We start from the raw sequence: 15,296 nt of genomic DNA, 5'->3' as shown, positions 1-15,296 counted from the left end.
TAATATACAAAATCGAGCTTTTAAAGAAGCACAGGTAAATTAACATAATAGATTTACAAAATAATCAATGTCAATTAAGCGTACATTAATTCTTTATAAGATAAAATATATCGAGGATTGAAAGAAACGAATCCTATCTTTCCATTTTTTCAATATAGCTTTATATTTATATAAAATTTATATATAATGTATATAAAAAATAAGCATTTATAAGATTAATATACATACGAAAAAATATAATACATTAATTAAATAAAGTGCTAATAAAATATTTATAGGATACCTTTTCTCTGAAGAGCTATCTTTTTTTCTTCCAGACGAAATAAAAGATAGAATAGAATTGAAATTTGGCGCCCGTCTACTTGTTTAGCCGGGGCGAGGGAGAGGAAGTCAGATTACTGAAAATGCACGATTGGCTCGCATTGTCGGCCAATCAAGCGCGCCTGTCAGCTTCTTGTATACACGAGGATTTCACTCGTCGCACTTTTTTTTTTGTATCCGCCGATTTGACCTATGTGTTTATTTCGAGGGGCTTCGTTCTCCGCAGGGACACGAGATACGTGACGACATCCGAATCCTATCGATGAATCTTCATTATCGCTGTTCCGTGCTTTGAAAATACGATTATCGCATAAGAAGTAAGACCGTGAATAACTAAACTTGTATTCTATCTATCTTATCGCGCACTCTCTACGAAGATTTTTCTTAATTCGCTTTGAATGCTCGTTGTGTCGGTGTGAACGTAATCAAATATTTAAGTAAGTGGATTTATACAAGGTACAGATGCAAGTCAATATGATCAATGATTATAATTGATACGATCGATATCACGATCGTTCAACAGATGAGAGCGAATAATAGCGAATTAGAGAATTTCGTGTAAAACGACGATGGGAGGGAGAAGGGGAAAGAGGTGAAGGTTCAAGGGTAAAGTGTGGCATGTATTGTGTTTCAAAAGTCAAATGGCCGTTGTTTGACGAGATAATCTGACTATCGTTTGGCCGAGATTGCAGGTGAGGGAGTAACGTGAATTTGTTGCGCGAGATCAATCTTTCTCTCTCGATCTTACATTTCGCGAAGATTGATCTCTCTTGGAAGATCAATTCTTACGATTTTCGCGAGGATCGATGAAACTCGCCGATTTCGAGAGGACGAAACCTCCATCTTTTCTGTTAACAGATTTTTACCGATCTTGGGTATCGAAAGGCGAAAGAATTAGTTGATTCGTCGTTGATTCCCGTTTATTGTGGCCCTTCAAAAAAAGTTTGGATGTATATATATTCGATAATCCATTGATACCCCTCAAAGTACAATCGTACTTTGTCTTTTTTGTCGTAGCGATATAACGTTGCCTCTTGTGCGACGAAATTTTTCCAACAGATTGAAATTAATTTTTATTATCTTGTTTGAAAACTGGACTCTTACGAAAAAATTGTCGGTCTTGTCCTGTTTTTTATAATCATATCCATATATTGTGATTCATTACGCAAAATAATGGTTTGATTATGTAGGAGATCTCTCTTAAGATTTTTTTTCCAATGAAATTTGATCTAGTTTATGTATTTTATATTATATATGTATTTTTTACGCGTGCGAAATAAGATTTATTTTGTTTTGTACAAATTACTTTATATATGTAGTGTTTTCTATTTAACAGAAACATATTTTATTTAAAAGAGGCTATATTTCTAATTTTAACATATCACATAAAGTTCTAGCTGTAGTAAGACAGACTGTTAATGTTAATTTATAGTATTACTACGAAAGTATTAACTTTAAAAATTAATTAAAATTAATAATTCTTGTGCCATAATAAAGCAATAAATCTGTGTGATTCATTAATTACGACACATTAAAATAAGTTATTTATTATTATTTTATTTTTGTGAAGCAGATACATATTTTGCTTGTTTATATTTTCTAATCTTTTATGTCCCAATTTTAATATATGGTAAACACAAAGTGGAAAAAACAATTAGAAAAAATTTTCATGATTAATATCTGCCAATGTTTATTCTCAGATATTGCTAATCTCAATATAATATAATATATAATAATCATTGAAATATCAACTATTATAAATATAAAATCTATCACCAAGAATGTAAATAGAATTTGATTAGAACCATTAAATTTGAGAATTATTGTATTTATTATATGAGTTATCTTTTTAATGATTTATCTCATCTTATTTCTTTTCTAAAAAAAATTTTTTTATAAAAAGAAGTGGTTATTTAAATTGTGCCATTCTGCATAAGTACAATAAAATATAATCAAAAAAAAAGATTGATAATATCTAACATTGTATAAAAATAGAAAATAATAAGATAAAGAGGTGAATCTGAGAAAAATTTAAATGTTTTGTTAGCTGGACACGTCTCAAAATCTTTAGCAGTTTATTGAATTAAGGCACATGGTGGTATCAACTAGAAGAATGTCGAAACGAACGCTGGAGCCAGTAGATCAATGGCTAGCTAAGGAAGGTTATTTCAGAAAGCTTACTCCCAGAGATCCGACCTGCTTATTCAGAGCGATCAGCGAACAGGTGTATCATACTCAACATTATCATTTGCGAGTGAGAAAAGAATGTACAGATTTTATGATGAAAAAAAGGCAATTGTTCATGGATGTAAGTATCTATTTCATATAGTCATATAGCATTGTTCTATTGAGAATATTGGGACATGTCTTCTTCTTTTTTTTTTTCTTTCTTTTTTTAGTCTATGACAACATCATTTGATTATTATGTGAAAGAAATGCAGTGCTTCACAGAGTGGGGAGGCCCAAACGAGATTCGTGCCTTATCTCTGCTTTATAAAAGAGACATAATCATATTTGTTGGAGAGAAGCAGATATGTGAGAATGTTACTAATAATGGTTTCAAAAAAGGCGTTATATTGCTATGTCACACAGAACCGAAGCAATACGAACCTGTTTATCCAATGGCTTTTGTCCAATCGGCTGCTTATTGCCAATGTATGTAGACATTTTCTATTGATATGCATTATTCTGTGCCTATATGGCAAGAGTTTCTTTTTTTTCTTTGAATTGTTTTTTCAAAATGGTAATGATAATCTTTTCTTTTTTTCCTATTTTTCTTGATAGCTATTGTTTATGAAGTTGTATATAGATATTTGTATCAAATGCCTAACATAAAGACTGTTGCGGATAAAATGCTACATAATCGAAATTCTGCATTTAGACATGACAAATTTTTTCAGAAGGGAAATCTTGATATTAGAGAGTAAGTTACTTAATTAAATCTCAATGTATGCCATGATTGCAATTATAACAATTATTGCAATCTACAAATGAATATTAAAAAAAGATTCAAATTATTTTTCTTTTTATAATGAGATATATCTTTATTCAGACAATTGATTGAAGATTTATACAAAAAAGTAAAGAATGAACATAATGACACGGATGAAGTGCAATCCGATTGGAAGGGAGCACCACCTATTCCTTATAAAGTTGCGAAAGCGCTAGCTCCCGATTATTATCGCAACATAGAGTTAGATATATGGCACGAATTGAAACGAGGTATTTTATATATACAACAAATCATAGATAAAAAAATAACAAACTTATATATTTCTTTATATCTTGAACAAAAACGGAATATTTTAAAATGAAATTATTTGTCTGCAGAGGTAAAGTCCGCAGGCTGGAATAGGTACAACAGTAATGAGCTTCAAGTTGGTGGCAAATGTTTGATAGAAATCAGTATAAACGATTTAGAACAATGTGACAGAAATAATAACAAAAGTTTGTGCGCTAATTCGTCAGATCGTAGTGTTAGTGAGAGTAACAGTAAGACTGAACAGCAAAAATTGAAGCAGGGGCCCCTTTGGCTCCATGGTTATATACAAGAAATGCATACAAATAGAGAACCAGTCTTAGTCTTTATTAAAGACCTCGGGGAGAAAAAATTTGTCCCATACGATGCTCTAAAACCATTACCTGTAGTGAGGAAAAATAGGCAGAAAAATTGGGTAGCAGTCAATAGAAATCATTCGGTTAATTCAGATTCAAGTTAGTATATTGAATCATTTATTCTAATATTATCATTTTTCTGTGTACAGCTAATTGATCTTTATTTTGCATCTTGTTAGGTCGACGATGGAATAAATCATATAACTCATTCCCGCGAAAGAAAAAAAGCACCATAAATATGATACATGTAACAAGTAACGCAAATAAAAATACATTAATGAATAATGATGACAATAATAATAATAATGTTGATAGTGACGATATGAACGATATTGATAAAATTAGAACTGATGAGCAAAACTATGAACTTGCGTACGTATTTTGATCGTATAATATGCAAAATTATAACATGTAAAAAATAAAAATGATTATACAATATAATAAATAAAGTATAAAATAAAAAATTGTACGGTTTAACAAACATATTCCAAATTCAATTAAAAATTTTTTTGTTTTACATTCACTTACAGTGCAATAGATCAATGCCAAACAGAGAATCAGTCTGTAGAAGATTGTTGTGATCATATGACACATGTAAGCAAGATTTTAATGTTGTATTCAGAAATATCGAAATGCTTTTCCATGTTTGCTTTTTATTTGTAGGAAGAAGCTAACAGCTTGCCTGTGATGGTCACACTCGACAATTCACAGCCCACAATGTCAAACAGTGTAGCTCAAAAAGTAGGAGAAGAGCATAAAAAAGCAGTATTTAGAAAAGTGGACAATACTGCAAGAAACAAAACTGAAAGATCTAATAATTCTCGTAATAATTTTCAGAATTCATGCGCAAAACTAAAAGTGTTAGATGAGAATTATTGTTCACCTTGCGATGGTAAGTATTCTTAAGGCTCTTGATGTTTTACTAATGTGGTATTGAAATTTGAATAAGTTTTTCTTTTGTGCATTATATCATTGCACTATATCGAACAAAATTAATTTTTTTGCATATCATTGCGCATATTCAACAGTGTAGACTAATAAAATATATCAAAGATTCTTTTTTTAGTTCAAATAGCTACAAATCTTCTGATGTGAAAATCTAATCACTTGTAAGATTCATTTATATTTGGAAATTTTTGCAGAATGAATTATACCTGTATTTACTAATGCAGAATAAAAATAGGAATTATTGATACATTTCATCAATCTACATTATTGAGTGCAAATGATAGAAGGTATAAAAGAAAATGCAAGAAAAAAAATTACATGACTTCTGCTATCATAATTTAATATTATTGCTGTGCAAAGACAAAAGTTTTTAAATAAATAACATTATCTCGCATATATTATAATTTAAAATATTAAAAAATAAATCTCGGAAGCTTTCCAAAACATTTGCATTTAGATTCTTATTCCTTTTTTAAATAAATGAAGAAAAAGTATACTAAAATTTTCGTATTTATAGATATAATAATTTTATATATTTTTTAAAAATCATTTTATAAAACATAACACATTCAATAATTGGCGATCGACGATATATTTACATGTCACATCGATATATTATTTATCTACTATTGACAGCAGATAACGAACAAATTTGTTAAAAATTACATAAATATATCGATAGTTGAATGTAGAGACTTTTAATTAATTTTTCGCAAAATTTATCTCAAAATCGTTCTGCTTGACAATAACTGAAATTACATTAATTGCAGGTAACCAACAAGTCGACATGGGCGACAATCCGAACGTATCTTATGTTGTCGCAGATAATGGCAATACATACTCCGTTTATCCATACATGCCAGGGAATTTTGGAGAGCACAATCAAATGGATCGTATGTATTATAGCATAAACAAAATGTAATTGTGATTACATGTAATATATATTAGTTATATGTTTTCATTACCAACCATGTTTTCTCATGAATAATACTTGTTTTCTTTTGTATTTTTTTTTCTTCTTTTTTTCAGATACATTCGCATCTAATTTCTTTTATAATCTACACCTGCTACATTTGGAGGTATTGTAATAACATACAGTGAAAAAGAGTACTGTAATTTATCATATTAAATATTAAACTAATACAATTTTTTTTACAGGATACTTTTCGTACTTTAAACCCAACTTATTATGGACCTATGATGTATGGGCCGGGTCATCACGGCGTACAACCTCTAGGAGCACCATCGGGAAATGCTCGTACGAATAGTAATTTATATATCGATAAACATCCATATAAAAAATCAATATTGCAATATTATCATTAATAAATTTCTTTGACAGATGTTCCATGTACGCAAGAAGAAATGGAGCATCTTGTTAAAGGGATGCAGAATTGTTCGCTAACGTATAGTGAAGGAGCAAGTGCTAATGATGATATTTCTAACACTTCGTATCAGAGCATGAATAGTGCACAGAATGCAAGGCAGCCGAAGCAAGGACTGAAAAGTTTAAGCGGAAAAGATCCCTCATATCAAGTTGCACAGAAAGGAAAACAGACTGGAACTGCTAAAGGTAGTAGCAAAATTAATTATATATAAATTTAAATTTTAGGTTCTTTCTTTGAGATAATAATTGAGTTCACTTTCCAAAAAAAAGTGCTTTGGATCAAATAAATTTAATCTTTCCTAATGTTTTAAGAAAATATTACAAAATATATACAGTGTCATAAATGATAAAAAATTCTTTTAATTATAAATATGGAATCGCTTTTGTTTTTTAATGGAAGTATTGGTCAAATTCAGAAATTGGCCATTGTGAATCTATCATAAAAAATAGTTTTTAGACTTTTTGTATATCATAAAAATTTAGATAGATAATATGCAATATTTTTGTAATGATTATTAAATCATTATATATATACACTAAATCTGAATCGGTTTTAATCAGTCCTGTTGTAGTTATTTGAAAAATAAACTGCATTACAGTCATTCTTACTCATTCTTGATATAATTTCCATTTTTCACTTTTTTATTCTAAATTTATTTCATGCATGATATCTTCATTCTTCTACACATATGCATTAAACCATTACGAATACGGAATAAAGCAGTTTAAAATCGAGAAGCTTACGAGAACATAAAAGTTTAAAGAGTATAGTATTAATACTTACCTCAATATTATACATATGATTTTTCTTGTAATAATTTATTTGAGATTATTCACCTCAGTTTTTTAGTTGTGCAAAAGTTTGCAATGATTATACGTAGAAATACTTATTTCTTCAGGCACAGGCAATAGGATGCGAAATCGCCAGCAGAATCGCGGATCGATATATTCGATGCAGCAGCATCCGAATCAGCAATACGGCGCGGCATACGACACGTGTAGAAACGATACGCATGTGATACAGCATGGCCGATCTTGGGATCCAATGTTGCATCAAGTAGTGTCTAATGCGCCGAACGCTTATGCTTCACCGCAATACGTGCCGCCACCGCCAGGTGTATTCTCTTCTCCAGTACCATATCAGGAAATGCCATCACATTATACTGCAAATGACGGTATATTGGGGAACCCATCACCGTATTACCCACCGGGAAACGGTAGCTATGTACCAATGCCGTCATATTTACCACCTCAGCACATCGATACGGCCGAGAACGCGACTATGCCGTCGTATCCGCAACATCTTTATTCGCCAACAGAAAGTCCTTACTCACCGAGTCATCCGCCAACAGCGAGCCAGCCGATTCTGTATTCGCATCCTGTGATGTATCCACAGCCAATGCAATATCACGCTATGTTGCCGCCGCACGTGCAAGAACAATGGAATACAGTATTGGGACCACAGCCTTATATGCAATGCGCAGCTTCGGCTCCGCCGCAAGCGCAGATGGTGGAGCCGTCTTCTAATGGGCAATGTACCACTCCGAAAGGTTCGCTTTAAATCATTCGTGATATATTTACCTGAAGACTGAGAATAATTGTAAGATTTACTGCAGTAACAAAAGTAAGAATAACATTTAGCGTGATTAATCAGAGTTTATTCACTGAAAAAGAGATTTTGAAGACCTGAGGTTATAAATATAAAACATAAGATCTACTGCAGTAAAATTAAAAATAGTTGAAATAGATTAAAATTAACTATTGTGTAGTAATAATTTTTTGGAATATTTATAGAGATTCAGGTTAATTATTGAAAAGTAAGAACAAAGTAAAGCAAATTAATTGCTTATGATTCGTCATTCTAATATCATCATTAGAAGCCAAAGAGATCGTTTACTGTGATTTTCTGTAATTACCTGCCTTGTGTACAAAACTCGGTATGATATACAAATCATATGTTTAAGATACGAAGATTGTTTTCTTTATGGATTATGTACATGGGCGGATTTAACACCGCTAATAGATTAACCTGTAAAAAAAGCCAGTTTATGATTATATATAGTAACTTAACGTATTGCTAGAGATTGGTAACTGAGAAATTTAAAAATCATATGAGACACGACATTTAAATTTATAACTTGAGAAAAAAAAACAGAATACTGAAAATTTTATGCAAGCTCAACATATCCTTAACACACATAGATAATATATTTAACGAGAATTTATTCACATAGAAGAAAAAATCCGCAATAATAAAATTCTGTTTTGCTTCCTCCTTTATATAAGCGTTCCATTAATGCTGTTCGTCGAAACTTAGCATCACTTGGGGAAAAGGATATTATTGTGATTATTCTGTATATGATGGATGTTTTTCAAATAGTAAATAAGATGCAACAAATATCGTAAATACCTCCTATTAAGACAAAATAGTTATCTATCCCTATTGGGATTATCAATAGGCTATATTAATTATAATCAAGCCTGTCTTTAATTATTACTCGAAAATTTAATAATTTCAAACAGAATATCCGCAGGCCTAAAATGTTAATCTTTAAAATATTTAAGAATCTATGTAAGTTAAGATCTTGTATAATCCGTTAGTAATATTAAGTTTACTAAAGTTCCTCACAAAATTTATACAATTTTTACTTAAGATTAACCTTTATACAACTTTTGCTAAACCTTTTGCGAATAAATGATGCAAATAAATTAATCATCTCTGGTATGCTTTCGTTACATTCTTCTATTCATTCATAAAAAATGGACGAGTCAAGATGATAATAGATTTCTGTCAAGATATTTTTTACATTTTAATACACAGTTTTAATAATTTTTTATGTCATTTTCCATGTTATCTTACTCTATTATCTCAGCATGAATCACTTTCTCGTTTAACATAAAAAGAAAACATTATCTTTGATTATATGTACCATATCAATAAGATAAAAATTTGTATGAACCTAAAAGAGAAGCTAACATATCGATAGTGATAGCTAAGCGAGAACCATTCAATCCAAACTATCAACGCAATAAAATCTCGTTACGATAAATCGTGATGAGCAAACTATTGAGAGAATATATACCAAAGCTGTATTCCAATATTCACTGCCAGTATTGAAAATCTATAATGTACGTGATGTAAATTATATAGTAACTATATAGATTTTCAATATTGGCAATGAATATCAGAATGCAGTCTATGTTATATTGCGATCGACGAATAAACTGTATGACCTCGTTAACGCACACAACGTCAGCATCGGCAATATTACCTGGAATTTCTGTAAGTATACTCGTATTTCAATGAGATTACGCAACGTATCGAAATAATCGTTCCGCCGCTCAGTTTTACCGGAGAAGGAAATGTAACAATGTACTTTTTCCAGGTTTTATTAATCGAAGCAATTTACTTACAAAAGCCAATATAGGGCAAAGAATTGGAATACGCGGAATGACTGGCGTCATGATGCTTACACATTTATCATATAATAAAAACATATAATATTATATAATATAACAAAGAGATCGATATCATTTATGACACAGATTACGAGAAACGTGAAAAAAAAAAGAATCATCTAATGTTAAAAAGAATCTTATGATATGGTTAAAAAATTACACGAAACAAAAAAGATAAATTATACAAGATTTTACGACGAAATTTTCATTATTTTATCTGTACCACTAATAAGGTGATATTCCAATTCTACAGTATACATTAATTTATCCAAAGACTTGTCTTTATAATATAATATATATTAGATTTGAACTAATCTATTAATTACAATAACAATAAATATAAACAGTCACATATCCTTACTTTTACGTTAAAACTTGAAAGATCATACATATTAAAGTATTTATAGTATAAATTGTATTAAAAAAATTAATTTGTTCATTATTTAATTTCTTTTACAGTATCGTGATTTAGTTTTAGAACAAAAAAGAAATTCGAAGAGTTAAAGAGATATTTAATATTATCGATACAAATTAATATTACACAGTATTCGACAAAAGTATGATATATATTATTAGAAATTTATTGAAGCTTAAATAAAAGAAAGATATTCATATAGATATATATAAGCATTTGAATTTTAGATATATTAAAAGTCTCTGACGAATAAAGCTACGCTATAAGAACGTTAATAAAACAAAAAAATTTTTCAATTAATACAATAAAATTTAACAAGTTCAGTGAATTGTTAATGGAACCGAATATTTTCTTATATATGCATACTTTTAGGAAATTCTAATATCGAACCCTACAATACGCTTCCCCATATATATATATATATATGTGTGTGAAAAAAAAAAAAAAATTACTCCTTAAGATAAACACCTTAAAAGTGATACAGCTACATAAAATCGCCATTACAAAGCTAGAGTTTGATTTTTAAATCGCCGGTATTCTCTACACTCGTATATCCGTACAATGTGCTAAAGCTAGAGGCACCCTAAGAGCTGAGATTTCACAAAAAGTAATCAAGAAAAGGTCTAGTGTGATACACGAAGCTTCATGTTAAACTATTTACACGTATATTACACTTGATCTTCGCTATATACAATCGTAAATCTCGGGAAGATATTATTGATAATGAAGAAAAAAAAACAGAGATGGAATGATAGAATCCTATGTTTCTTCGTAATGTACAATCTCCATAAACATAGGTGCGCGACTTGTAAGGAAATACTTATAGCGATTATACTCTTGTGCACTACTTGGTGTCGACAAATCTATTTGGCATTAGAGAGAGGCCGCGATATCTCTACAGTTTCGTGTATATTTTCACGGTGTACTATTAATTTTCCTTGCAAAATTTCCGCGTTCAAGAGCTAAATGCCCTATGAATTTCCGCGAGAAAAAAATTCTTATTCCTCATTACACACAATTTTACATAATAAAACTTGCTGTATTAGACTCTGGCATAGTTACCGTTGGTGTCTCGTCAAGTGGAGCAAACTCTATAAGACATAATGCATCGATCAATCGTATAATCTATCTGTACATTCGCAACACAGTTCAAATACACAATAATCTTAACATATATTTAATATTGGACTGATAAAAACGAAGGGAAGGTGGAAGGAACAGGAAAAATGGAGCGCGTTGAATGATTAGAAAAATCACAATATCCAGAATGAAAAATAATAACGAAAAATTTCCACTCGATAATAAACAATTGCCTTCGATTGCTTTCGAAGCAATATGGAAAGAGCGTATAATTTATTAATATAGTGTTAGTTTGTGTACTAGTAGACTAACCAACACGCGACGAGAGTTTAATGATCGGTTAAAAAATTATCATTCGTGGACACTTATGCGAAGGAGGAAAACAAAACAGATAACGCTGCGACGCGTTTCTCAGAAATTTTATTTTCGCATAATCCATGAAAAAGAGAAATCATTTCACCATAATTCTCATATATTCCATTTCATTCAGTCACTATTTATATACGATAAAAGTATTACAGTAATTTGCTATGTACGAATTAATCTTTATAGCCACTTTCATATCAGATCTGAATCGTAGGCTCGTTATGCTATAGGACCCCAGGATGTCAGCTCTGATTTGAAAACAACTTTCTCTTCTCTCTATATAAGTCCATATTAAATATATTTTACAATAATATTATCATTGTACATGAGAACAACGTATGCTCTACACCTCGCGTTGCTTATCGCTAATTAACCAGCGCAAAAAAAGAATTTTCACTGTTTGATTAGAATAAAATTGAAAATGTATAGATATAATGCACATACATACACGTATCAAAAACATTTTCATTAATGGGGAAAAAAAAGGCTACATTAGCTTCAGAGCTCAACATAAAAAAAGATGATGATAATAATAATAATAATAATAATAATAATAATAATAATAATAATAATAATAATAACGCGGAAGAAAATAGCAATGACTCAAACAGTAAAAATTATAGATAGAGATAAATTGAATTTGAAGCTCTAATTCATACCAGTACAATAGACTCTATAACTTTTTTTTTAAACGTCTTTTATCATATTTTCCGGAAGTTGTGTTATTTAGAAATAATAGTCTGAAAATAAAATAAAAGCACACAAAACTCTAAATGCGCTGGTTGAAGCAACGATCGACAAGAAGGTGTTAATTAGTTAAAATAGACGAGGGGGACTGGATTTGTGTGACCCCAATATGTGCGCCGCCTTGGTACCTCCTATAGTAAAACAAATTTTGTGTTAATATCTTTTTTACAGATTTTCTGCAAATTATTACACGCTAATTTAAAATGACAAGAATCTACATTTCATTATAGATATTATATGTATCATTATATTATTTCGAAAAGAAGAATTCGCGCGATTAGAATATTGTCGACTGAAATAGTAGTGGGAAACATAAATTACTTACATAAAAGTAGTTGTAAAACAGGCGAAGAGAGGTTATTCCTTATTTTCGTCGGTAGTAACAGCGTTGGAGGGATTTTGGGAATCCGATGAGGATAAAGGTGGCGCTTCCGCTGCTGTGTCCGTTGCATCTTGACTCGAGTCCGAGCTGTCTTTTATCTCCTCTTGCTTCTTTTCTTCGCTAGGAGAGGTGCTTTTAGCTTCGTCTACCACGTTCTCCGACTCTTCCGTTACCTTCTCGTCCTTGGAATTGGCCTCGGACGTTTTCTCAGCGTCTTTACTGTCCGCAGTCTCTGCGTTTTTGTCTTCATTCTGTATCGCCTTGCTGTCTTTCTCCTCTTTCCCTTCCTCCTTTTCCTCGTCTACCTCCATCTTTGTAGACTCCTCTTCCGTGTGTTTTTCGCTTTTGTTATTGGACGTTTCCTCATCGGTGTTGTTTTCATTATTCTTTTCTTGCCTCTTGGGGCGTCCACGTCCACGACCACCGCCGCCCTTTGTCGATGTTTCCCTTTTCTCCTTTTTGGGGGGCGATGGCACTGGCGTTGTCGAAGTTAGGCCTCTGGCTGAACTGCGAGTGCGTCTTCTGCCTTCCACTTCGCCGACGGATTTGTTCATACCCTGTAATAACACGCCGAATTAGTTAAAACGAAGAGAAATACGATTTAAGATGATATGAAATGGTTTTCATTAGAAAGCATAACGATAGAAACCGTGCGCGAATTGCAAAATATATTAATTTAATAATACTCCGTATTTATACATTTAAATTACATTTAATCTTAACTAACATTTCTAGAATCAGCTTTCCACTGTGGTAGATACATGCTCTTTCGAAACTCTTATTAGTATTACAGTATTACAGTATTACAGCATGTGAGAATATACATAACAAATTGTAATTGGCGCCTACGCAACGATTGGTTCCTCGTGCCCCACCGTGCGAGGACGCTTATTTCCCTCCTCGTCGCCCCCTCTCCAGCCGATCAACGTTCCCACTCCGATGCTCTATGCATTCACGTAGGCAGCAGACAGAGTCGACGACGGAGAGGCTAAAACGGAGGGAAATAAACGGGCGAGGGGAAGGAGACGAGGACCTTGACCGCTGGAACCTCGACGGAGATTTTGGATAAATGCGATAAGCCGGTCTCTCTCCGATATGATGCGAAAAGTTTTTCCTGCTTCAGATTACCGCGTGATTCCTCGCGAGACGCACCTTTAGGATTGCCTCACCCTCCTGAGCGGTCCTCTCGAGAGTGGAGAGCCTCTTGGTGCCGCTTCGTTTGTTTTTCGTCGGAGTCGGTTTCTCCTCCGTTGACTGTTCCTGCAAAATCACCGAGTTTCCTATATTCACTCGCTCTCATACGTACGCACGTACTCACGCACGCACATATACATACATACATACATACATATGCATTATTCGTATGTATGTGTACGCATACATCTATACATTGAGAAAATGCCTGTTATGCAGTCGCGCGCCTCTCGAGATTATTCTAGAGTTAAGAGTCACGGTGAAAGAGGAAAGCGGACGACACGGCATGATAATTAGGACGCTTGCGTGATAAGATTATCGGGGACCGTTGAACCGAGACCATAGTCTCGTTCAAGTTTCCCGCCATTTTGCGGTCGGCATCGTCTCCGAAGTTCTACGCCTCGCGCGCGACTCTCGTGCTCGACCGTCGACGACGACGACGTCCCTGCCGGGTATGAACAGCCGTGCCAGCGATCGCCATCGCGCGACCGCGGCCACGTTCCTGGCGCGACGCCGCCGCGATTTCCCGCCTTTTTGCGCGGCGCCGATCATACGGCGTACGGGCCAAAAGCAAAAGAGAGAAAGATAGATGAGAGTAGCAACGAAGCAATCTATTCGCGAGAGCTCGCGCGAGTAAAGAAACATCCACCATCTTTGCCGACGACGACGCGAGACGGGGATATGCATGCGTACGTACGTACGGCGCAGCTACGAGAAATCGCCGGACGGGCGGGCGACCGGTCACAACGCGCGGCGCCGTCGCTCGACGCGCGATACCGCATGGCGCGCGTCGCGACGCCGCGGCGTAGTAGACGTACAACGATGGCGTACGCCGTCGCTGTCGTCGTCGTCGTCGTCGTCGGCGTCGTCCGGAATCAGCGCGAACGTAACGAGCGTCACCGTGGCCGCGGGGAGGGAAGGGGGATGCCTCCGTCGCACACACGCCGCTCACGGCATGAAAACTCGGCTTGACGAAGATGTTCCTGACGTGACTGCCGGCACCTCGCTTACCTTGGACGCATCCTCGATGTTGTTGTCGCTCTTGGTCTCCGTCTTGGCGTCGGACATCTCTTCGCGTGCGAATCACTCAAAAACACTGGGAAATCCACGGTTCCACGGCGAGAATTCGCGCTACGCCCGGTCGCACTGTTTATACGATAAAGAAAGATGGCGGTTAGCGTGGGTCACGTGACACCTCGTCAAACCTCAGAGCGGGAGTTCGACGCGCCGCCCGGCGCCGCCGCGACGAACTATGCGCGTAGCGACGCACATGCGAAAATGAAATTCTTTTATCGTTTTTCGCGCCTCGAGATTTTTATTATTGAAAAAGACGAAACTTTTAATCGGAACGTCATTGATAAGATAATGCGATACTATATGCA

At 34.0% G+C, this 15,296-nt stretch overlaps 2 protein-coding genes across 7 annotated transcripts; one reads left to right on the top strand and one right to left on the bottom strand.

Annotated features, from left to right (window-relative positions):
• Positions 1–453: 453 nt before the first annotated feature.
• On the top strand, positions 454–8,892 carry LOC138934067 (putative uncharacterized protein DDB_G0291608). Of its 5 annotated transcripts, none has more exons than XM_070297477.1 (14): positions 454–1,013; positions 2,369–2,629; positions 2,763–2,976; positions 3,106–3,244; positions 3,374–3,543; positions 3,652–4,035; positions 4,116–4,308; positions 4,467–4,530; positions 4,600–4,828; positions 5,655–5,777; positions 5,914–5,963; positions 6,043–6,142; positions 6,227–6,457; positions 7,171–8,892. In XM_070297477.1, the coding sequence occupies exons 2-14, from the start codon at positions 2,414–2,416 to the stop codon at positions 7,830–7,832; spliced, it is 2,775 nt and encodes a 924-aa protein (XP_070153578.1). In that variant the 5' UTR covers positions 454–1,013; positions 2,369–2,413; the 3' UTR covers positions 7,833–8,892. The 5 variants fall into 5 exon arrangements, with proteins under 5 accessions (XP_070153578.1, XP_070153577.1, XP_070153575.1 ...); XM_070297476.1 differs by having other exon boundaries at positions 455–638; positions 2,396–2,629; positions 2,721–2,976; XM_070297474.1 differs by having other exon boundaries at positions 455–638; positions 2,721–2,976.
• Positions 8,893–11,617: 2,725 nt separating this feature from the next.
• LOC138934401 (nucleolar protein 58) lies at positions 11,618–15,106 on the bottom strand. 2 transcript variants are annotated; one of them, XM_070298095.1, is made up of 4 exons: positions 14,926–15,106; positions 13,849–13,980; positions 12,664–13,277; positions 11,618–12,469 (listed from the first exon to the last, which is right to left on the bottom strand). In XM_070298095.1, the coding sequence occupies exons 1-3, from the start codon at positions 14,980–14,982 to the stop codon at positions 12,696–12,698; spliced, it is 771 nt and encodes a 256-aa protein (XP_070154196.1). In that variant the 5' UTR covers positions 14,983–15,106; the 3' UTR covers positions 11,618–12,469; positions 12,664–12,695. The 2 variants fall into 2 exon arrangements, with proteins under 2 accessions (XP_070154196.1, XP_070154197.1); XM_070298096.1 differs by having other exon boundaries at positions 13,873–13,980; positions 14,926–15,105.
• Between the last annotated feature and the right edge of the window lie 190 nt (positions 15,107–15,296).

Source organism: Polyergus mexicanus, unplaced genomic scaffold, assembly GCF_030449975.1.
Source record: "Polyergus mexicanus isolate NDT 795.1 unplaced genomic scaffold, iyPolMexi1.0 SCAF_6, whole genome shotgun sequence".
NCBI lineage: Eukaryota > Metazoa > Arthropoda > Insecta > Hymenoptera > Formicidae > Polyergus > Polyergus mexicanus.
The sequence above is the reverse complement of the archived record's forward strand: the minus strand, read 5'-3'. Positions and strand labels throughout refer to the sequence as shown.